Below are 24840 nucleotides of genomic sequence, written 5' to 3'. Positions count from 1 at the left end.
GAAGGATTAGGAGGTGTGGCCTCATTGGAGAAAATGTGTCACTGACGTTGGGCTTTACAGTTTCAAAATACACATGCTACTCTCCAGCACACTCACTGCCTCAGGTGGTAGATTAAGATGTGAACTCTCAGCCTTCCCTTCTCTTTGCCATCACGGACTCTAACCATCTGAGCCCATAAGCCAAGTAAAACACTCTCTTTTATAAATGTCCTTGATCGTGGGTGTATTATCACAGTGACAGGAAAGTAGGTAAGACACAGCCAAACCTGTGAATGATGGAAATTGTCCTGCCTCACCTTGAGGAAGTGCTACTTGCCTTTGCCCTCACATGCAACTCTCACTGTAAGTTTGTTTTGTTTTGTTTTGTTTTGTTTTGTTTTGTTTTGTTTTGTTTTGTTTAGAGACAATGCCACTCTGTAGCCCAGGCTGCCCTCATACTCACAGCTTCCTGTCTTCTGAGTACCTGGGTTATGGATGCACACCACCACAGGTGGCTCACTGGAGGCCTCTATTTCAGGTATGATCGGAACAAGCTGTCTCTGAAGGAGATCATGAATGTACAATACATCTCCTGTATGAACCCCACTGCAGGCAGCTTTACCATCAACCCAAGGCTTCAGGTACAGAAGGAGGCAGGAATGGGTGTTACCTCTGAGTTCTAATGCTATCTGTCTGGGCTGATGGTCTTTGATTACTAATGGTAACTGGCCTTCCCTCTGCTAGCCTACTAAAGTAGCAAACCAACTTGCATCTCTCAGATAAGAAAGAAACTTCAGCATCTTAAGGATCTATAGCTAGAGGGGCTTGCAGAGTTTGCACAACTCAACTCCCTCATTCTTAATAGAAGAGACTTCTGGTTGATGGAATTACCTTCCCAAGGGCATACAGACACATAGTGTCAACTCAGATTTGGACTCAAATTCTTTCCCCATCTTTGATCAAAGCTTCAATGCCATTATCCTCCCAGTCACTTCATGTTCAATCTAAACTTTGATGGCGAATCTTTGATCACTGTCCCTAGCCTAGAGCAGTGATCTTCACTGGGTGAAAAGAGACATCAGCTCACTCCTCTCCCTCATGCCTTGTTTTCTCCTGCAGCGCCACTTCAGCGTGTTTGCCCTCTGCTTCCCAGGAGCTGATGCCCTCTCTTCCATCTATAGCACCATCTTGACCCATCATCTGAAGTTTGGAAACTTTCCCACCACCCTGCAGAAATCCATCCCTCCTCTGATAAACCTGGCTGTCACCTTCCATCAGAAAATTGCCACCACGTTTCTGCCCACAGCAATCAAATTTCACTACATCTTCAATCTCAGAGATTTTGCCAATATTTTCCAAGTAAGTTCATGAGATACTATGAAATATTAAAGATGATTCATAGGTTCCTATTCTTAACCAAATAAAGAGGTGAGTGACAAACCTCTTTCAACAAAGACAAGAAGTGTATGGAGTTGGGATCATAAGTAGGTACAGAGTGTCATGGGATCTGTGGGGAATACTTCAACAAAACAAAGTTTTATTTTGAAACTATACTATATCTCAGTAAAAAGCACACATTCCTCAGTTGGTTTCTTTGTTCCAAGGCTTAACACTGGCGAGACAATGCTATATTATTTAGTGTACTCCTAATGTGGAGTAGAAAGTGAATGGAGAAGAAAGTGAAAGAAGATCAACAAGAAAGAAAGAGAAAAGATAATGAAAGGGAGTCCTAAGAGAAAGAGGAAAGGGGAAAGAAGAGAAAATAAAAATAAGAGGGGGGAGAAGAAGAGTAATCATCACTTGTGGTACTCGTCGTATTCATGATGAAAAAGAATGTCTCCCAAGCCACACAAGATAGAAAACGTATTATAATATTCCTAAAAGTCCTTTTTCATCTTCTGATACAGCCTCAGCCCTACAAGTCCAGGTTCATTTCCAGATCAAATCTGTTTCAGATAGTCTAGGCTGGTCTCCCACTTGAGAGCTACCTGCCCCAGCTAGTTGGAGGCCAGACTACACAACACAATTAGATCTTACCTCAAAAATATCGAAAGCAAAACCCCACTACCCTGTAAAGTGCTGAGGTTCCCAGACCATGGCAAAGTATGTGCTTACTCACAATTAGCTCTTATATTTTTGAACAGTAGTTGAGAGAGACATTGCTTATATCACAACCCCATGCTTAAACTCACTGTAGTGTGATGGAGCCTAGATATTACTATCTACATTTCCTAAATGAAAATCAGCTTATATTGTTCTTCAGTGGCAGCATTGAAAGAGAACTGGTAAACCACCCCTTATCAGAAGTAGCCTTGCTTAGGGTCTTGATGGGACATTTGCCTTGTCATCTAGATATCTTGAAACTCATGCCTCACCTCAATACTTTGGAATAGATGGTTTCTCTAGTTGGTTTTATCAAGTCTGACACAAACCTAAATGTATATGGGAAAAGAGACTATTTAATTAAGAAAATGCCTCCATAAAATTGGCCTGTGGGCAAATCTGAGAGGCATTTTCTTGATTAATAATTGATATGGGAAGTCCAGCTCACCATAGGTAGTGCAATCCCTTGGTTGTATAAGAAAGTAAGATGAACAAGCCATGGGGAGCAAGCCTGCAAGAAACATTCCTCTATGGCCTCCTTATTGGTTCCTGCTCCTTGAGTTCCTCCCTAATTCCCTCAAGCATTCAGCAAGGAAAAATAAACTCATGTCTGCCTGAGTTGTTTTTGATCATGGTATTTTACCACAGCAGTAGAAACTCTACCCCAAGGCAGATATTATTACCTGAATTCAGTAGAGGCTCGATGAAGTTACTAGCTAGGAAATAAGGAAATGAATACAGGCACAGAGAGACAAAAGCAGAAGGTGATACTAACAGAATGACAAAACGGTTAGAAGTGGGTGGGAAGAACAGTGGCAGGTAGTGAGGAGGCAAAAGGTGAGACTACAAGATAATTTGAGACCTGAAGAGAGGCCCTTGTAAAAGGTTTCACTTTAGTGTATAATATTTACCAAGCACAGCACTTAGCCTTTACACTCATCAACTTATTTAATCCTCTCCACACCCATAGAAGGTAAAATACTGACCACAGTCAACTGTCTTTAATCTTGCATTCCACAGAGCTAGATTCAACTGACTATGGGTTGAAAATACCCTGAAAACTTGGATTTTTACACAACATATTATTTTCTTCCTGATCAGTGTTCCACTAATAGTATACTATATAACAACTATTGACTTTATCAACTTCATTAGCTGTTATAGATTATTTAGACATGGTTGAAGGTATACAGAAGGATCTGTGTAGGCTATGTGCTTAGACTACTGTATTTTACATAAATACCTGAGCTTTCACGGTTTATGAAGCTCAAGAGCATCCTAGAGCCAGTGCCCCATGAGTCCACAGGGATGTCTCTATTTCCATTAAAAAATTATACAATTGTCAGTTTCTATAAGTAACTTAGAGTCACAAAATGCCTTCCAGAAAGTGGATACTCTATTTCAACCTTACTTTGTGTAATGGATGCAAAGAAGAGTTAGAAAGGGGAGAGATGCCAGAATGGAGGCTGAATCTGGTGTTCTCCTGGTCTGCCTTTGCATAACTCAAGGAGCCTAAGTGACAACACCTTGGGTTCTGTATCTCAGCCTGGCCTCTCGGCAGCCTATCAGCTGTCAGCCAGCTGCCATAGCATTGAGAAGTGCATTCCTCATTGGGGTGCTGCCTCCTTCGACTCCAGCTGCCCATGTTACCCCAGAGGACAGCTTCAAGTTCAGACCTTGACCACTGCCTCCTGTTTTCTTCTTGGCAGCTTGTCTGAAGGCCTGATGCAAGACATTAGGGGGTTAATTGAACAGCCAATTGGACAAATAGCCTTCCTGTAGAACCTGGCTCATTTCAAGCCTTTATAATATCTTTTCCCTCTATCCATTGAAATCACAGTAGGATTTGGTGGGCTGTGGTCACAGAAATCATGAACCCATTCTCCCTGCTCAGGGCAGTATAGAACAAGTTAAGACAGCACACAATTTGCCCTTGACATGTTCACAGCTGCTGAGAACTTTATTGCTAGTCAGTGTGACAATGACTGTAGCAGGAACTATAAAGGTCAAGAAATAATATCCCTCACTGTCAAGTGCCAAACCTCAGAAGCCAGGACCCCCAAGTGGCATTTTATCTCACACCCCACATCTTTATTTATCTGAGGTGGATACCTCTGAGAGTTAATGAGGAGAAAGAGGCTAAGGTACACATCTGGTTAGGGCCACAGGAATTTACTCTTCTTTATTTTTTTTTCTTTAAATTCTTTTTTATACTCTATGGAAGTACAACATGCAGGCAAAAAAGCACACAGGTCCCAAATATCTGGCTTGGTTATTATCACAAGTGACCACACCTTGTAATCACACCTTGCTCAAGAACTAGAACACACCACCGCCCCATGCAAAGGTTTTCATTGACTCTTTCCTCTGCTTTCTAGCCATCAATATTGTCCAGACTTCTAACTTCATACATTGTTCTGGCCTAGTTTTAAACTTTGTAACAATAAAATTTGAGTGAATATTACTAATTCATTCAACATTTCTTTCATTGTTTGTTTCTTTAGTTGTATTGTGGGATTTAAAAGTTCCATTCAAGGCAGGATGAGATGGTATATAGGCCATCAAGTCTAGCATTGTGAACAAAGACACCAAAGATCTCTATGAGCTGGAGGCCAGCAAGGTCTACATAACAAGTTGAACCTTACAATGAGACCCTGTCTCAAAATCAAACAAACAAAAGTTACATTTATATTTCTTTCCAACCCTTAATTTTATTTTTATTTTCTTGTGTGTGTGTGTGTTTTGTGTGTGTTTTTCTCCAACTTCTAGTAGAGTTTTAAAGAGGAGTGCTGAGAGCAGAATCTTTCACACTCCTACTTTCTCAGGGAGAAACGCTTGAACAGCTCAGCAATACAGTGTTTTCCTTAGGTTTCTGAAGGTTCTCTTCGCTGTGTGCTAAGATGATGTTTCTATAATTTATTAAGAGTTATATTCACAACTAAGTATAACAACTTAACAAATTCATTTTCTGATTGAAATAATTAAGTCTTGTTTTTTTCCCTAGGCTGATACTATGCTAAATTATGTTAATAGTTTAGAATCATAAGTCAACTACCCTTGTATTCCTGCAGTAACTTGGTTACTACCTGTACCCTTCCCTAGGATTCAGCTTTCTAACTTACATAATCTCTACATTTGAATTGCTAAATCTCCTTTCTTGCCAACCTAAAGTTCTAAAATCTAAATAAAATGCCTTGGAGGCTCCTCCATTTTTTTCTACTTCTGGAAGATTTTGTGAAACATAGCATCATACCTTCCTCCCGGGTTGACAGCCACCTAGAGTTTTCTTTGCAGAAGGTTGAAATTATTAATTCAGTTTTCGATATACATAGCACTACTACATTTTATATCATATATTTACCACAATATCATTTTAAAATAGGCAAAAAAAAAATCCTGTTGACCTTATACTGTCTTTAAAGGCTTTCTGCAGGCAGAATTCTGGCTCTCCGAGAAACTGTCTTCGCCACCCCCCTCCCCCCAAAAAAGCCTTCGTCTGGGTAGTGACAGCCTGCCTATACAGTAGGCTTCATGACCACAGCCACAGTTACCTGTGGCATTCATTTTTCTCTGTGTTACTTCTGCAAAGGAGTTATCCATTGCCAGTCCTTGTTTTTGTTTTTTAATGAAAATTGAAAGAATCCAACATTCAACTTTATTGACTGTTTGGGTTTGATGCTTGTTTTTTTTCAAATATATATTGCTAATATTTACTCTTTTATTTGTTGCTTTCCTATTTAACTTGGACATGGGATTCCTTTAGTTTATTTTCTCATATATTGACAGGGTTTCTTACCTCAGTAACTGTCCTCCCAAGTCTTCTATAGTGTTCACTTTATGGTTATACATTTTCCTCCGACTTCATTTGCAACATTCAGGCTTTCCCCGGTTGCATGGTTTATAGCTTAAAATCTTCAGTGTAGCATTCGTTCTCAAACATTTAGAAGTTTTGGGGTTTTTTTTAATTGATAACTACTTAATTTCAGCAAATTCCATGTGATTTCATTCAAGTGAAATCTATTGAGATTTGCCATTGTTCGAACAATACCATTAACATGCAGTTTTGAGAAATGTGTTCTCAGACATCAGGTATAGTTTAATCAATACATCAATTAGTACACATTTTTAAATCATGTAACTTAAGTTTAATACATTTTACTGGTACTGATTTTTTTAAAAAAAATCTGTATGTTCTATAAGCCTTTGAGAAAGATTTGTGAAAATCTCCCAAGTGGTATGGACATATGAACATATCTGCTTCTCCTTTTCTTCCTATTCATTTTTTTATACTAATAAAGTTATGTTGACAAAAAATAGAAATTTAAACAACTCTATTTTCTCACATATATGTGAGTATACTTACAACCTGCCCACCTTCTTGAACTGTTGCTCATATGTTAAATGTACTTCTTTACCTCCAAAAATAGCCCTTGCTTTAAAGTTAACTTTGTCTGGTGATAGCACGACTAACCCATATTCCTTTAGTCTTCAGTTTTACTTGTCCATTGGTGTCCAGAAGACACTGGACCATGATCCCTCATCTATATGAAAATCTAGAGAGGCTCAGGTCCTTTATATGAAATATCAGAGGAATTTTATTGTTTTTTTTTTTATCTTTTATCCAATTCTGGATATTGAGCCAAAGCCTCAAGCATAATACACAAATCTTCTAACCTCTGCCCATTCCTTTGGAACTTGATGTAACTCGCACACATCACCCCCTTCAGATAATCTTTAGGTTACCCAAAATACCTAACACAATCTAGTTGTTACTTAGGTAGTTGTGATTGTTTGTTATTTAGAGATGAATTGTATACATGTGATGCAGACGTAGTCCTTTCTGAATATTTGTTATCCAAGATTGGCTGGACCATGGGTGGAGAACCCATCGTTAGGAACCGCTTCTTTTTGTTTCATGCTCAGATTTCCTATACTCTTATGCTTGGGAATAAATGTAAGTGCTGTCTATACATTCGACTTTTAGAAAACACGCTTGGCAGTTGTGCCTTTTCAGAATACTGTCCATTTGCTCATGCTGTCATACCCAGTCATGCATTTGAGGGTGAGGCGTCCTATGTTACTTTTATATGTTTCCTCCATTGTTTCCTTTCCCTCCCTTCTTGAATTCTGTGGAATTATTGTGTATTTCTGCTGTTTTATTTTTTCCTTCTTTCAAGATATACATTTTATTTGCTATTCCTCTAGTGAATGCTGTATCAATCACAATTTTGTGAAATGCGTTTATTCAGTCCAATACCTAGATATTCATGAATTGGGCCCCTGTGTCTCTCTCTATTTCTTTCTCTCTCTATTCTACTCTTGCTCTCCTTCTCTCTGTTTCTTTCTTTCTCCCTTCCTTCATCATCATCATCGTCATCTGACTTTTTTGAGACAGGGTTGCCCTGGCTACCCTGGAATTCACTCTATAGAACAAGTTAGCCTTGAACTCAGAAATCTGCCACTGCCTCCTGAATGCTTCGATTAAAAGCATTTGCCACTACCACCCAGCTGCTTCTTTTTCTTTTCTTCTTGGTTTCAGTCATTCAGTCTTATTGGTCCTGATGTTCCTCATAAGTTTTTTTTTGATATGCAGTTCTGATTGGTTTACCATGGGCAGATACTTCAAGGGCTAGATGATGATGGTTTTCTTTGGCAGGTACACACTTCTGCTTGTCTGTGCATCACTGAAGACCACAGTGATCACACCTCAGCTTCCACCTCTGTAAGACCTGACCACACCCGTTTGCCTCCCCCCCCCCCCCGCTCCCACCCCCATGGATTTTAAGCATGGTTCTCCTCATTTGTAAACCTGTATCCAGTTTTTATCCTCCCCTCCTGACTCCATGAGATAAGACAGGATCATGCAAGATTTTAACCTCTCCCTGTCTCCATCTTTTCCTTGACCTAACTTATGTCCATAGTTGGTGAACTGATAGAAGTCTCAAGAGGAAAAGTGGTATTAGTTATTTGATTCATTTCTCTGGCATCTTATCCCCTCAAGTCTTCATTATCTTGGTGATTTTCTAGGTAATGACTGAAAATAGGAAGCTTTAAAATACCTTGCCTGGCTTTTCTTGTCGATTTTAGAGGGTTTAGCCGTGATCAGCTAGTCAGTCATTACTAAAACAAATCTTGATGAAAGTTTTTTTTGCTATGCCATATGACAATGTGTAGAAGATTTAATACTAGCCCACTCTTTGTTTTAATAAGAAATAATTTTGAGGAGCTAAAGAGTGGTTTAAAAGCATGTGTTGTTCCTGAGTTCAGGTTCCAGCACTCATGGTAGGGAGTTCACAACTTTCCATAAACCCTGATCCAGGGGATTTGGCATCTCTGAACTCTGGGCACCTGAACTTATGTCCATAGACTCACACTCAGATATACACACATTCACGCAACTTGAAAATAAATCTTTCAAAAGGAGAACCCATTGTAAATCTCTGTCAGGCAGCATTCTAGGCACTGGTTATGCAATGACAAGAGTCAACTGCAATCACTGAAATCCATCTGCTTCCCTTTGAGAGAGTTATGACTTGCAGTAAAAGAACTTGGAGAAAAAAATAATAAGCTGAAGAGCTAGTAATTCCTCAATTTTGGAGATTTATATAGAAAAGACCATGTGGGACATATTAGAGGTCATGGGTGCTGTTATCAGGGGAGGGGACGCTTATAAGTTTTCCACAAAGGCATTGGAATGAAATTATGGCAGATGAGCAGGGGGAACAATGAAGGAAGAATGGGGTAACAAAAGTGCACATGATCAGAAACACAAACCTGAAAGGTGTTTGGGACGTGATGATGAGGATGTTTGTGAAGAAGTAGACCATAACAATGTTATAACCAGATATTTGCATCATGTACGTAAATCTGAGTATTCCTGTATGAACAGTAAGGAACCATTAAGTGACCCCCATCTCCTGCAGGACAAGAAGGCAGTGAGAGTGAACCAGGTGATGTGTTCAAAGCTAGATAGAGGACCTCTGAGGTTGTTAACTCTGCCTCCATTTGCTTTTTCATTTAAAGCAGATGTTTACTTGTAGGCTAATAATAGGAAAGAGAGGTGACAGATTAACATCTCTGTAACACATAAGATGATAACTCATTAGAGATGAACATACTGGCTGCTGACCTGTAAACGATAGCTATTCCTCTCTTATCATCTGTCATTGTTCTGATTTCATGTGTTCAATCATTACCAAAATCAATTTGCAAAGCAAATCTTGTAGGAATGAAATATGACTTGTCTTTCTGACAAAACTCCTTGTCAACATTTCAAGTCTACCCCCTCACTGTAACAAACCTCTTAGTGAGATAATTCCGAGGTGCCATCCCAGGTTAGACATAATACTCTAGGACAGTGATTCTATATCTGTGGGTCCCTATCCCTTTGGTACACCTCTATCTCCAAAAATACTTACGTTACATTTCATAATAATAGCAAAATTACAGCTACAAAGTAGCAATGAAAATAATTTTATGGTTGGGTGCTCACCCCAACATGAATAACTGTATTAAAAGGTCACAGCATTAGGAAAGTCGAGATATAGTGATCTAAAAAGTTCTTTTAGGTGTTGTAGCTCTGAGATTTTGTTACCATCATTTGCTATCTGTTCTCCTGTCAAGGGCATTCTTTTCTCCTCCGTGGAATGTGTAAAGTCCACACAGGACCTAGTGAAACTCTATCTGCACGAGTCAAGTCGGGTTTATCGGGATAAGATGGTGGAAGAAAAGGATTTCAATCTTTTTGACAAAATCCAAACAGAATTCCTCAAGAAAAATTTTGATGTAAGTATTGCCTGTGCTCTTTCTATATTTGAAAAATAATGAGGACCATGAAGGTGATCACCAAAACCACTCTAGTCCATGAAGTCAGGGAAAGCCAGAGATTGGGTTACAAAAAGAAATTCTATCATGACTTTGCCTAGTCAAAAAAAAAAAAAATGATGGGCAAGACACCATTTCACATCTATGGATCCCTAGAAAGCATCTGATCCAAAGGCTATAATACTGAGGTTCTTTCTAGCTCCCCAGGTGACATCTTGGATGGTGTTCAGCACCCTGAGATTGTGAGACCCCATCACTCTTATGATAGCCATTTTGAAAGTGTTAAAAACTGGAAATGTGGAATAATTCTGAAACTCAAAGCATTTATAATTATTCTGGATAGTAGGTGTTTATATTAATGACTGAAACTGTATTTTCCTGTCCAAAAATCAGAGAGAAGGACTTCTGGTGATTGTTCTCTCATCAGCTCCTCCTCCTCCTCCTCTTCCTCCTCCTCCTCTTCCTCTTCTTCCTCCTCCTTCTCTTCTCCCCTTCCCTTTTCTCCTCAATCTTCCTTTACTATGAGACAAGATTTTGCCATACAACTAAACTGTCCTTGATCCACTCTGTATCACTATGTGTCACTATGCAGACCAAGCTAGCCTTGCACCCTTGGCTCTCCTGCCTCCACTTCCTTGCACGTGGGATGGCAAGCATACACCACCATATGATCCTCTTTTCCGATACCCCATAGTTCTGTGACTGTGATCCTTAACATATACTCTTCTACATAGCTTGAAAGAAGTCTTGAAAGGAACAGGGGAGAGGGGCTTCATATTGCATCTCTGCCTTGGAAACTCACAGTGCATTTAATGCTTGAATCCAGAAATCGGGAATCTCCTAATTCACACACCATTTTGCAAACACATTGCACCCTGAAACTCATTTGCCTTTGTCAAGAGCTCCTAACTCACAGAGAGAATGTCACGTGGAATGTGCCTTGAGAAGTGTTGACACTGGAACACAGCCATTCCCAACGAGAAAATTACCCAGCAACTAGCATAGAACGTTCTGTAGAGCTGCCATGTTTTCTATCCTCTCTTGAACTGGAAAGAACCAAACCCTGTCTGTAATTATGCTATTCTCCCTCTCTCTCTCTCTCTCTCTCTCTCTATATATATATATATATATATATATATATATATATATATATATATATATATGTATATATATATATATATACATACATACTCAGTGAATAAGCCTGTTCTCTGTCATTTTAACAAAATGTCTTAGGCTGTGCATTTTAGACATGGGTGTAGTATTTGGAGCACAACATTACAAGCTGACAGTTTAAGATAGGGTATCTTCATTTGTTTGGTCTCTGTGAGGGGACTCCCAGTGATGGCAGGTACAGAGGTAGTTGGGACAGCATGCTGAAAGATGACTCAGGTTCACTTTTCAACATACTCTCAGAAGAGCTGACAATTCATTGCCTGAAATTAGAATCATTAGCTTCATAGAGCAGTATCCCCAGTGATATAACTACCTCTGTCTGACCCCACCTTTTAAAGAGCCCACTGTCTATTACATGGCTAACTGGAGATCCAGCTGCCAACAGGTGAACCTTTGGGAGCAGCCCACACTCCTACTGCAGTACCTTCTCAGGATCAGCTGCATATTTTCTCCTGAGATGTGCACCTCTGAAGATGGTGCACATAATGTTCTAAAATAGTGATTCTAAACCTATGGGCCTCAAACCCTTTGGCACCTCTAACTTTAAAAATATTTATATTATGATTCATAACAGTAGCATAATTACAGTCATAAAGGGACAATGAAGATAACTTTATGGTTGGGGGGGTCATCACAGCATGAGGAATTTTATTAAAGGGTGACAGCGTTAGGAAAGTTGAGAACCACTGCTCTAGAAAGTTCTTTTAACTGTAGTACTTCTGACGCCATTCTAATTTACACATAACCCATCCCAGTAGCTTCCTTTTGGCTGGCTCTTGTCAAGGTAAACACCCTCACTTCTACTTTCCTTGTTATTTTTATGGGGCCTGACGTTCAGATCTCTCACATCTTAGATGGTCCCCTGTGAGCACTGCAGAGTTAGCCAATTTGTGTACTTTAAAGTTAACTTTGCAAGTAAGCCTTGTCTTTATGAGTTGATCTGCGCTGGGACTTTAAAGTCACAACACTTGGTTTTTGAAGTACAGATCTTCATGTGGTTTGATGAAAAGGCTCACATCATTTGATCAGAGACCAAAATATAGTTCACACAGCCATTATTCTAACTAACAACACTTGTGAAGACAGCTGAAGCCCCTTGCCTGCACATATCCTAGCACTGGTATCAGGACAAAATTGCCTGATTCTTCCCAGAGTGATTAAGTTCCTTTTTAAAAGTCTGGAGCCCTCTGACTTGTAGCTTGCAGTGAAACACGTTATCACTATTAAGGATGCTTTGATTCCCTATCAGGTGGCTTCCTCTCTCTCTTTTATACAACATGGCTCTGATCCTTAAACTGTAGACTTGTTTTGTTCATCAAAGGATCTTTGTAGATCAGGCTTCTCAAAACTACACTTTGCTTTCTCTCCCGATAGATCCTTAGTGTAAACTGACTCCCATCAGGATCAACCCCGTAGGTTAGCTTGTTCTCAAGAAGAACAACTGGATTTCTGCATTCCTTTCCTGTGCTTTCTTATTTGCTGTATTTATTTCTATGGTGTGTGTGTGTGTGTGTGTGTGTGTGTGTGTGTGTGTGTGTGTGTGTGTGGTGTGTTACCATATGCATGCCTGCTACCCTGGGAGGCTGGAAGAGGACATTGGACCCCTGAAACTGGAGTTATAGGTGATTTGAGCCATCGTGTGGTTGCTGGGACTCAAAGCCGGGCCCTATAGAACGGCTATCATGTCATCTCTCCTGACCTGTCCTATATAAGATAACGATTAGCCTGATAAGACACCATGACCAAAACCAACTTGAGGCAAAAGCATTTATTTCACTCATGGTTTCATGTTTTCCTATAGAACCCAAAAATACCAATCTAGGAGTAGCCCCACCCCGTGGGCTGGGCCCTCTTACATCAATCACTAATTAGGAATATTCCCTAAAGGCTTCCCTATAGTCTTATGGAATCATTTTCTCAACTGAGGCTTCTCTCCTTTCTGATGACTCTAGCTTGAGACAAGTTAGACATAAAACTAGCCAGGATAGGACTCTTACTATGACTTCTTAAACTAGACAAAGTAGCTCTTTTGCATTGCAATCCACCTATTCAAATGTCTGGGCAATCGTTCCTATCAACAAAGCCACAATATGATAGGGTTTTTTATTTAAATTTATTTATTTATCTATTTATTTATTTATTTTTACTTATTCATATTACATCCCACTTACTGTCTCTCTCTCTCTCTCTCTCTCTCTCTCTCTTGCTCTCTTTCTTGCTCTCTCTCTCTCTCTCTCTCTCTCTTGCTCTCTTTCTTGCTCTCTCTCTCTCTCTCTCTCTCTCTCTCACACACACACACACACACACACACACACACACACACACACAGAATCCTTCCCCTATTCCCCTTCTGGGTAGGATTTTTCATGGCCCTGAAAAGACCTTCAAAAGAGTCAGGGCACATCTGAAAATCAGTCTTTTAGCCCTCTATTCTTTTTCTCAGACAACAGGCTTGGTTTTTCTCCTTTGTGTTTGGTAGATCTTGCCCAAGGAATTTATAAGACTAACATGGTCATGATGTAGCTTTGGCAATGGCCCCTACTGGTTACCTGTTTCCAACATGGATTTTCTAATCTGAATTTTAGAAAGCCTTTCTGGGATACATTACTTCTATAATATTTCTTCCTACATGGAATCTTAATTATCTAGATTTTGACAAGCAAATAATTTACTCTTTGTCCTGTTATGCAAACTAACAATAGAAGCCTCTAAAATGCTTAGAGAATAAATTGTTAATAAAGAGATGAAGAGTTATCTCATCAACTAATTAATTAAATTGTACTAGTCATTATACAATGTGCTAATATTTGTCCTGGAGTAAGGTTTGACAAATAGTAAGGCAGAATCCTTATGAAAGTGTTATAAACAGTTCATTCTACTCTAAATATTGTAATATTGGAAGCAACCATACATACAAACCAGTAAATTAAGGATGGGGAGCTATTAGTGTGTTCTTCAGAAACCAAGTCTTCTCTCTAGATGGACCAACTTCACAAGAGCCATGCTTTATGAGGCTTCTGTAGGTTAGGGAATAAGAACCATTGAAATGGCTGATGGGTAATTGAGGCCACTGGACAGTGAGACACTGTATCCAACATTACCAAAGAAGGCCCTGCCCAGAGAACTCCAGCCATGTCCTCATCTGCTCTTCTAAACACAAGAAGATTCTTACAGTGCTTTAAAGGTGGATGCTCCCGACGTTCTACTTCCCACCACTAATCTATAGGAAATAACAAATGCTTATGAATCCCTGGAGCTGGCAAACCCATGGTAAAAGTCCACCTCCCGGGGAAGTGTCAAGAGAAAGTTACAAAGAGGCACGGATACTTAATTTTCCTGAAGTATGTAGAGAGAGAAAGCAGCCATCTTGGTATCTCCATCATATAGGGTGCCAGATGGGAATACAGAAGACCCTCATCCCTGTGTCTTCTCTCCAGGATAGTGAAGAGGTGCTGAAGCAGACCCAGAACCTGAACATGTATTGTCACTTTGCAAATGGCATTGGTGAGCCCAAGTACATGCCTGTGCAATCATGGGACCTTCTGAATCAGACTCTGGTGGAAGCCCTGGAGAGCCACAATGAAGTGAATGCTGTGATGGACCTAGTTCTCTTTGAGGATGCCATACGTCACATGTGAGTGCATCTCTTCCCTGCCCCCCCACCCCACCCCCATGGTAGCTTCTCGTTCCCAGGGTCAGGGCTTTCATTTCGTTATTCCAAGTCACTTTTTCTGAAGCTTATAAATTAGTTCTTTGAGAATTTCATACAATGTATTTTGGCCAGATTCTCCCTCAACAATACAGTTCCATAAAGCCTGAAGGCAGCCACTGTTAGCCCTCAGTGAGGGTCAAGATGGCTGGGGACAGTGCTATAGCTGCAGTTTCGCTAATAGACATAGGGGGCAGTAGAACACAGGGTTCAGCTCCAACAGGCACCAGGACCCTATCTCCACACACTCACACACACACACACACACACACACACACACACACACACACACACACGTGTACATCAAAACTTAAATATTATTATGCATACTCTTTCTATTTAGTGTATCATGGCAGTAGTCACCAGCTCTCTCAGATAATTTATATTCATAATGTGGCTCAGATCCAGCCTTTTACATTGTCCAGAGTTCTACTTAGTGATCATGGTGCCTTACAATATTCTTCCACCCTAACCAAGGTTCCCAGGGTCTTCACTGGTAAATTCTCACTGACACATGGCTGGCCCCTGAGTCCAGGGAGGCAGTTTCTCTTTCCCACCCATCCCAAGAACCCCAGAGCTCAGAGATGGATATGGCTCTTACTCTCATCCTCACTACAGTGTCAAAATTTAAGCCATTTCTCCCTTTTAAAGGAGATATTTGTTTTTATGTGTTATGTGTATAAGGGTGCTGCCTGAATGTTTATGTGTGTACTATGTGCATGCCCAGTGCCTGTAGAGGCCAGAAGAGGACATCAGACCCCTTGGAACTGGGGTTACAAGTGGTTGTGAGCCATGACTGGGTACTAGGAATCAAATCCAGGTCCTCTGCAAGAATAGTAAGTGCTCTTAACCACTAAGCCATCTCTCCAGCCCCACCCCTATTTCTCTTTCTAACCTTCCCAACATCCAGCCCTGACCATTCTATTCCCTAGTCAATATGGCTCCTGTGACCTTAGCTACATTCCCCGCCCCTCAAACACATATTCTTCCCCAGCATGGCTACTCTCAGTGATGTGCTCTCTTCTAGAGTCTAAATTGCAGGCATCTCTGTGACTCCCACATCCATCTTTCCCTTCTACTACCCTCCAAATGCTTGCTGTTCTTCAACTTCACCAAGACTTCCATTTATGTGCCAGATGCTTTAATCATTCTCCTGGACCCATTTCCCTGTCACATCTTCTTGGTTAACAGATGGCTATCCCAATCCAGGATTCTCTAACTCTCCTCTCAGAGTGTCTGTGTGGGACCAAACACAACTCTCATTAAACCACACTGTCACCTATTCCATCCCTCTCCCGATTTTTTGAGGAAAATCCCGCAAACATGATGGTTAATGTTGCTTCATCTCTGTGGCCACATATCAGATAGACCCTAATTGTGGCCTGAAATCCTCCCTGCCTACTCTGGGAACTCCATTCCTGTTAGCTTCCTGAGATAACTGCATGGATCTGATTGCCCTTTCTCCTCAATCTCTGTCATCCCTGCCTTGCCTTCAGTTACAGCGAGAGAGTGCATCTCTTATTTTACTGAGATAATAAAGTAACTAGAATAGAATGCTCATGCTCACCATGATGCACATTTCACCAACCTGAAAACCCCCTGCCTCACTGCCTCAAGCATTCCACGCACAAAGGCCAATCAGCCTTCCTGTTTCACCTCAAGAGTCACCCTGTTCTTTCTGATGGCCAATCACACTACCTGTCATGGCGTCCCATCCCCTTTCATTGTCAAGGTAACTTTGTTTCTTCCTGTAGATATTTCCCTTCCCCTTCCTCCTTTCCCTTTACCCTATCACTAATTTCTGGGTCACATGTATCAGCATATGCAAACATTCTCACTTGTCAGAAATATAATAAGGTATTCATTAGCATGATCTCCATTTTCATTTACTGACCCCAATTTCTCTGCACCTCTGCACAACAGAACCCATCAAAAAGGCAGTTTATACCTGTTGCCCTTTCTTGCCTCTTATTCTCTCTTCAACGGGCTCTTCTTGCCACAGGAACAAAGCAGCTCTCACTGTACCCATGGCGGACCTACCACTCACTCAGGTCAAATGCTCTGACCAGGTCCACACCTCATGCTCCTTGACCAAGAGCTGTGTCTCTCCTGATTTTCCACTTTGTTTAACATCCACCCATCCCTCCATCTAACATATGTTTATGCACTGCATAATATCTACACAGCTACCCTACTCAGCTTCCGGGAAGCACTCTGGCCTCACTCTGTACCTTCTTCTCTCTCTGGAAACGGACTGCCCCTCTGATGACTCCCTTCAACAGCAGATTCTGCTCTGTCCTTGCTGCAGTCTTGATACTGGACCTTTCACTTAACTTTGGAATAATCTTCATCCAACTTTTTCTTTTCTTCTTTGATTTTTTTTTTCTCTTCATGTGTATTTTTAGCATGTTCTTTTTCCCTCTTAGAATCACAATAGTTAAAATTCACACAAACCTTGGATATACTGCTTTTGTGTTCCAAATGCCTTATTAGTCCTCCAGAAAGAGAGGGAGAGAGGGAGGGAGGGAGGGAGAGAGAGAGAGAGAGAGAGAGAGAGAGAGAGAGAGAGAGAGAGAGAGAGAGAGAGAGAGAAAGAGAGAGAGATCTTCAAAGACTCAGCTTCCTCCAGCTGTGCTATGGGGCATCTTCAGCTTTTGTTTTTAATCTCTCAGAAATTCAGTGATAGGCTTAACACAGACAGTCTTGGTTTTCTGGCCCAGGAGTCCTCTAGAATATTGATCTTCTTTTTAAATTTTGTAATTTAAATTCAGAGTCCCTTGCCCTTGTCAGAGGTTGTTAATGAAGCTGCAGCTGGAGTCTAATGCTGACGGCTGCAAACTTACCCATACTAACTCAGAAACTTCATCACTAAGGATGCATTTTTCATCTAAATATTGAGTAGCATAGCCCATTCTGTGCTGAATCCAGGCCTTCAAGAACAGAACTGTGAACCAGGCAACACAGAAACCCAATTGTACTCCAATTCTTCCTCCAAGCCTGCATCTCTCCTCCAGGAATCCAGTCTAGCCTCCATCTTTCCTGGATGAGAAGATAGAGCCTGGATACTTGGTACCAGTGTCTCTTTGCATCAGACACCAATTCAGACACAGAAAAGAAACAATCTCCCATACAGAGCATAATGAAGAATTACAAACAGTGTCTTATATGTGAGACTGAGCACAAGCCACTGGATATTGTTTCAGTGTAATAAAACTGTATTGGATAGCTTCAATGTGCTTGCTCTGTAATGGACACAAAGTGAATGTTGCACACTCTTTAGGCATGTGGAAATGATAGTTTAATAGAAGGGCGAGGGAAGGGTAAATCTAGCTGATAATGACAGAGCATAAGTTTCACAATTAAATAAGTGGAGTAAAAAGGAGAACTAATAAAAGATGTAAATGTAGACCAATAAGTAACTCCTGGATATTTTAGGCAGACAAGTCTTAGCCACACAGAATTCAGTGACGTATGGTTTTAAGTCCTAACCATTTCTCTATGTCTAAGACAGAAAACAAAAGGGTGGAAGTAAAAAACTGATGGGAGCTTAGAATTCCCATGAAAGGGCCTTAGAAGGGAGCCTTGTGGGGAAAAACAGAAGATGCACAGATGAAAAACGTTGTGATTTGTATGCACGAAAAGTATTCGATTCCCTAGAAAATCACATTAAAACTATAATATTTAGCTTTTAAAGTTTTCAGATATATGTGTGCATGTGTACATGAAAAGGTCGTGGCAAGAGTGTGCTATTTCCGGGTTGTTGATGCACAAATACCTACTCAAGGGTTTCCATCCCAACAGCAACTACGCAGGGGTGAGGCATTGCCAACTCACCATTTCTTATGCTGATTATGGCTGAGTCAGACATCTTCTAAAACTACTCACAAGCACCAGCTCTGTGCTGAGTTTAGTCAGACCTTAAGTGTTCACCACTGTTTACACTGAATACGGAGCATCTACTGTAGCATCTTTAACCGCAGGCAGGAATGCAGAGGTACAGGATCCAAACTCAAGTAGATCCTCTGATTCTTAGCCAGAAGTGTCACACCCCAATTCTGATTCTCACACTGTACTGACAATTTTGGAATTTTGGTTTCTTCAAAAACGTGGAAATATTATAAGAATGTGTTATTATTTTAATCCCAGAAGTTGGATGTGGGGCTTTAGCTGACTGTGATTTACCTTGTGCTCGAGCCGTGGTATGATTTTGCCAGTTGCAGATAGTTTCTGTGATTTGGGGGGCATTTGGAATTCTGGGAACTTTCCAAAGGGCATATAAATGCTAGAGCCCCGATAGGTAGGGTTGGTGGTTGGTGGTTGTTTAGGGAGGTTGGATGCAGTTTGCTAGTAGCCATGGTCAAAGAAGACACAAAAGGAAAGAAATTAGGTCCAGGGATTTTAATAGTTCCTCCTCTATCCTTGTTTCTCTCCTACCTAGTGTTTGTGGGAGAAACCAGAGGGATAAAGCGTGGGGAAATGAAGAATCCACAAAAGTAGCAAAGACCAGCTAGCTATGTGGCACTCTTTTTTGTCCAAGATCACCAACATTAGAATGTACTGGCTTACACTGTAGCTCAGTGAATACAGCCCAGTGTGTTCTCACCCTTCAGCATTACGGATCAGTTTTACTTGAAAAGAGCACAGATGGGCACCGCCATTCTGAGCAGCTTCCCCCCACCCCCCGTTAAATTTCCTGAGCCTTTTAAAAATTGCCTTGCTGTTTGGCTCAGCAACTTTATATCTAGGAAGCTCACCCCAAGGAAATGATTAGAGATATAAACAAAATGTTATAACACATTATATGAATCTAGAGATATTGGAAACAGCCTAAGTATCCAATCGTAGGATATTTCAGACAAGCAAGTTATTGTATTTTTATTATCAATACAATATTGAAATTCTATATGGTGGTGTTGTACCATCAAAGGCATGGTCTAGCAAATTGCTTAATGGCTTAGAAAAGTCATCACAATCTACTGCTAAGTGAAAAACTGGTCTCAGGACACTGTACCCAATGTTTAGGAGTTGGCTTGGTGGTAGAGCACCATGTATCATTCTGAGAACTTGAGTTTAATCACCAGGACTTGGAACAAATAAACAAAACATTATGCTCAGTATATAAGCTGCCCTTGGATTTTAAAAGCTACAGGATAGAAATGCATTGACATTTAAGATGTAATTTCCAAATATATATTCACAGACATCTAGACACACTAGTCCGCAAGGCCATAAAATTAATGTCAGTAGGATTTATTGCTAGACAATAGAATTGTGGGGGTTTTCCTGTATTTTATATATTTTGTATAATGAGAAGCTATTAGGTGCCTTATATAAGATCCACTGCTGGTGAAGATTAATGGAAGATTAGAAAGAAAGTCTGAAGGAGGCTGCAGGTGTATCATTTGAAGAAGGACTCTTGGGTTGGTAGTGGCTTCCTTCATAGGTGTTGATCTAAGCCCAGAGGAGACCTGAAGTACTTTCTCACTGCTGAGGTAGAGAAACTGATACTGGGAATTCTAAGATGTTTGAGGGAAAGAATCCACCAGCAAATATCCATTGCTTGAATATCAGCATCCGGGAAGGGTTATAGGACTGAGGTTCAAGCCTGAACTCCCTACTTTCTTCCTATGCTTTAAATTTGTTCTTATTCTTCATGAGATGGATACTTCTAGCCTTGTCTTTAAGGCTTGAGCCTTCTATGATTATTTTCCTAGTAGCAGTGTTGTTTTTTTTTTTTCTACTTTTCTCCTTTTTCATGCTTCTTCTTTTACCCAAAGTCACAAATAGGTGAGAAAGGGGACAATGTGGAAGCAGCAGGTCCAGTGATAGAGAAGAAGAAAATCACCTGAGTCCATCTCCAACTCCACCACTCACCCTCTCAGTCCTGCCAGCCTTCCCTGGCCATTTCCCCTAACTCTCGCCAGTTAGGCTTCTAGCTTTATGGAAAGCCATGACAATTTCAGTGCACTTGAGCAAGAAGATGATACCATGTTTGAGGGCAAACTCTGAAAGTTCCCCAAGTTCAGTTGTGCCTCCAGGAGAGGCTCCCATTACCTCTCCAATCATTACACCCCTTGTGCTTCTCACTGTGGACAGTGGACTTTGTGATATGTCTCTGCTTACCCTTTTCCAGCTGTCACATCAACCGAATCCTGGAGTCCCCTCGAGGAAATGCCCTGCTAGTTGGTGTAGGTGGGAGTGGTAAGCAGAGTCTGACAAAGCTGGCAGCTTTTATCAGTTCCATGGATGTATTCCAGATCACCCTTCGCAAAGGCTACCAAATCCCTGACTTCAAGGTAAGTTTGGCCAGCGTAGGAGGAGACTCTGTGTCTTCTTTAGGATTTTTATTGCTATGAAGAGATATCATGACCACAGCAACTCTTATTAAGGAAATTATTTAATTGGGGCTAGCTAATAGTTAAAAGGTTTAGTCCATTATCGTCATGGTGGAAAACACAATGACTCACAGGCAGCCATGGTGCTGAAGGGTAGCTGAGAGTTCTACATCTAGATAGTAGGCACCAGGAAGAGATAGTCATACTAAGCCTGGCTTATGTATTTGAGACCTCAAAGCCCACCTCCAGTGACACACCTCTTCAAAAAAGGCCACACCTACTCCAACAAAACCACACCTCCTCATAGTGCCACTCTGTATGGGGGGACATTCCTATTTAAACTGCAAAACCCTACTCCCTGGCCCCCATATGCTTATAGCCATAACATAATGCAAAAATGCAGTCAGTCCAATTTCAAAAGTCCCCATAGCCTTTAACAGTCTCAAACTTGTGTAAAAGTCCCAAGTTCAAAGTCTCTTCTGAGATCATGCAATCTCCTAGCCCTAATCCCCTAAAAATATCAAAATTAAAAACAGACAACATTCTTCCAACATACAGTAGCACAAGATGAACTTTACCATTCCAAAAGGGAACATAGTGAGAAAACACTGGGCCAAATCAAGACCAAAACCCAGCTGGACAAACTCCAAGCTCTGCATCTCTGTGCCTGATATTAAACTGTTCTTCAAATCTCCAACTCCTTTAAGCTTTGTTGACTGCAGCAAACTTTTTTCTCTTGGTCTGGATCAACTCCTTATTTGAAGTTTTCCTCAGCATGTATCCAAAGCTCTGAGATCTCCAACATTTGGGGTCTCCCAACACAATCCATAATTCACCTTCATATCTTCACACAGTTGTCATTCTAGGCCTCCATACAGGGACACCCCTGATACCTGCCTGGCCTTAGCAGCTTTCCTTAGTCACAAAAGTCTTTTTCTTCTATCCTTGAACTATATGACTGAAGCTGCTGGGGCTAGAATATAGCCCCATCATTCAATTGTATCTTCACTGGATTTCTGTTTTTGATGGTTTCCTTCCCTGCCTAGACTTGACTGTCCTGAAACTTGATCAATAGACCAGACTGGTCTCAAACTTAGAGATCCACCTGCCTCTTCTACTGGTGTGCTGGGATTAAAGGTGTGTGCCATCACATCCAGTCCTAAGCTGTTCTTTAATTCCTTTCCACAAGTGTAATCTTAGCTGGGCAGGGGCTTGCCTGAGGTTACTATTCTCTTAATTCCATTTAACATAAGGCTTTTCTTTAATGTATTTATCTCCTTAAACATGGGATTTAGCTACCTTCCGATTTTTGGTACCCATTTTATCCTTGATCTGTACATTTTGTATTTTTCTTTGCTCAGCTGGTTCCTTTTCATTATTGATCTTCATAAGAGTGAACACTAATAACCACAAGACAAAGTCAATACTAGGCTGTTTTGAAATTTCCTCTGCCAATACAATTTATCCAAAACTCTTCAATTCACCCTCAGGCAGATTCCTCAGGCAAGGGCAAAAGCAGCCACATTCTTCACCAAAATATCTCAAGATCCAGGCCACATACTAATATTCTCCTTATCTTAAACCACTTGAGCTAGGCCTCCACAGTTCAAATTACCCTCGGACCCAGTGTCTTTCATGTTCCTAATAGAATTGTCCATTAAGTGTGCTTAAGGCATTCCACTGGTTTCCTAACCCTAAGTTTCCAAGTCCACACTCCTCCAAACAAAAATATGATCAGGCCTGTCACAGCAATACCCCACTTCTGATACCAACTTATGTCTTAGTTAGGGTTTCTATTGCTGTGATGAAACATCGTAACAAAGGCAGCTCTTATAAAGGAAAACATTTCATTGTGGCTAGCTTATAGTTCAGAAGTTTAGTTCATTATCATGGTGGGAAGCATGAAGACATACAGGCAGACATGGTGCTAGAGAGCTAACTGAGATGAGAGTTCTACATCTGGATTGGTAGACAGCAAGAAAGGAGAGTTACAGTAGGCCTGCCTTGAGCATTGGAGCCCAACCACAGTGACACACTTCCTCCAATAAGACTATACCTACTCCAAGGCCGTACCTCCTAATAGTACTACTCCCTTGACCAAACATTCAAACACATGAGTCTATGGGGGTCATTTCTATTCAAACCACCAACACCCTGCTTCTCTCCACCTACAGTCACCAGCCACCTACAATCCTTGTCATTTTCCTTGGTTCTCCATATTTCCTACCCAGAACCATATTCTCTTTAGTACCTATGCTGGTAATATATGAGTTTCTTTTCTCACTAGACTCAGCAGAAGAACAGGTCTTTTCAAGGGTCAACATCTGTGGAGCCTCATCTTTTACATCAGTGTGGCTTGGCTCTTGTCCAATCTGTTTCAAATTTAGCACACAGTTTGTTAACTGCTCTTATAGACTTGGGAAGGATTCAGAGATTCTGTCCAAGTTCTATAAGAAATTCATATTGTAATAGACAGGAATAACCGTTGCCTCTGGGACCTTCTATGATATTTCCTGGTTTCAGGGTATAGGCACATAGAAGTCATAGTCTATGCTCTGGACAATGAAGAAAGGAAGCATACACCACTTTTAAAGGCCACTTGTCCAGCAGTCTTTTGAATCCGAAGCCAGAGCCATGTCACTTTTAGAAAGTCATGTTATAAATCCCATCAGGAACTGCCTTTAGTATTCTTGAGAGAACTCCAGCCAGTCCTGAGCCAGACCCTACCCACCTGCACTCATCATCTCTCAGGCAGTGATAAGAGCAGATGTTCTCTTCTGCTTTGAAGCCACAGCCCTTTGTTAACACCAGCTGCATCCAAGGTCATAAATCAGGCTCATGGTCTTTCGTCATATTTCCAAAGACAAGCTAGTGGATGGTAAATAGGCATTTACAGAATGGCATAATCCTGGCTATAGATCAGAATCTCTAGGAATATTCCAATAATGCTGATGCCTGCCTCCCTTCCCAAATTGTTCAGATTTAGCTCACATGGGGGAACCACATGGGCACTGGGACTGCTCAAAGCATCCTCTGGGTGATCCTAATGGAAATTGAGAAATCTTAGATCAGTCTGCAAAAAGGAGGGCTAAGAACCATGAATCAAAAAAGAACTTGGTTGCCTTTGACGTGTTATTTGAACACTACAGTAATTCTACAGTAAAAGAATGTTTAGGGTTATTAGGAAATAAATTATGAAGGGCACTAGAGAGAAAGGAGCATAGTACGGTGTAATGTACAACTTTGTAAGAGTTATGTTCAAATAGCCAAGACCGAATACACTGGCCAAATTCAGGCCATAATTAAAGAACATTAACACAGTGAAGGGTTGATTTGCTGAAACCCTTTCCAGGACTGCTACAGCTTAGAGCCTTACTGGTTCTTAAAGTCTATTTTCATTGTGGACCAAGAATAGTTTTGAGAATCTTTATTGGATAGGATCTGATCAATGGAAGAAGAGTGTGTAAGTGTCTGATAATTTGCTAAGTTCAGAGAGTAGGTGCTGTTTCCTCAGAATGCTCATGAGAAAGAGAAGGGGAAGCATATATAGGTCTTCAAACTGGTTATGCACTGGAAGAAGACAAGAGGAAGAGATGTGCTTGTACCTTGGGGTGAGATCAAGTCCCCATTCCTCAGATTTCATCCATCTTCAGATTTGACTAGGTTTCCTCTGCATGGTTTTGTGTTTACACCTACGTCTATGTCTCCCAGCAC

At 40.9% G+C, this 24840-nt stretch overlaps 1 protein-coding gene across 10 annotated transcripts in view; it reads left to right on the top strand.

Annotated features, from left to right (window-relative positions):
* Positions 1 to 24840, top strand: part of Dnah9 (dynein, axonemal, heavy chain 9) — a 337258-nt gene that overhangs the window by 177529 nt on the left and 134889 nt on the right. For all 10 annotated transcript variants that reach the window (XR_003949434.1, XM_006533213.4, XM_017314522.2 and 7 more), the window contains 5 exons: positions 518 to 620; positions 1099 to 1338; positions 9706 to 9867; positions 14520 to 14716; positions 20925 to 21087. Coding sequence is in view for 9 of the 10 variants with exons in the window: in XM_006533213.4 (XP_006533276.1) it covers positions 518 to 620; positions 1099 to 1338; positions 9706 to 9867; positions 14520 to 14716; positions 20925 to 21087 (865 nt within the window). In the remaining variant the exon portion in view is untranslated. The remainder of the gene's footprint in view (positions 1 to 517; positions 621 to 1098; positions 1339 to 9705; positions 9868 to 14519; positions 14717 to 20924; positions 21088 to 24840) is intronic.

This window comes from Mus musculus, chromosome 11 (assembly GCF_000001635.26).
Source record: "Mus musculus strain C57BL/6J chromosome 11, GRCm38.p6 C57BL/6J".
NCBI lineage: Eukaryota > Metazoa > Chordata > Mammalia > Rodentia > Muridae > Mus > Mus musculus.
The sequence above is the reverse complement of the archived record's forward strand: the minus strand, read 5'-3'. Positions and strand labels throughout refer to the sequence as shown.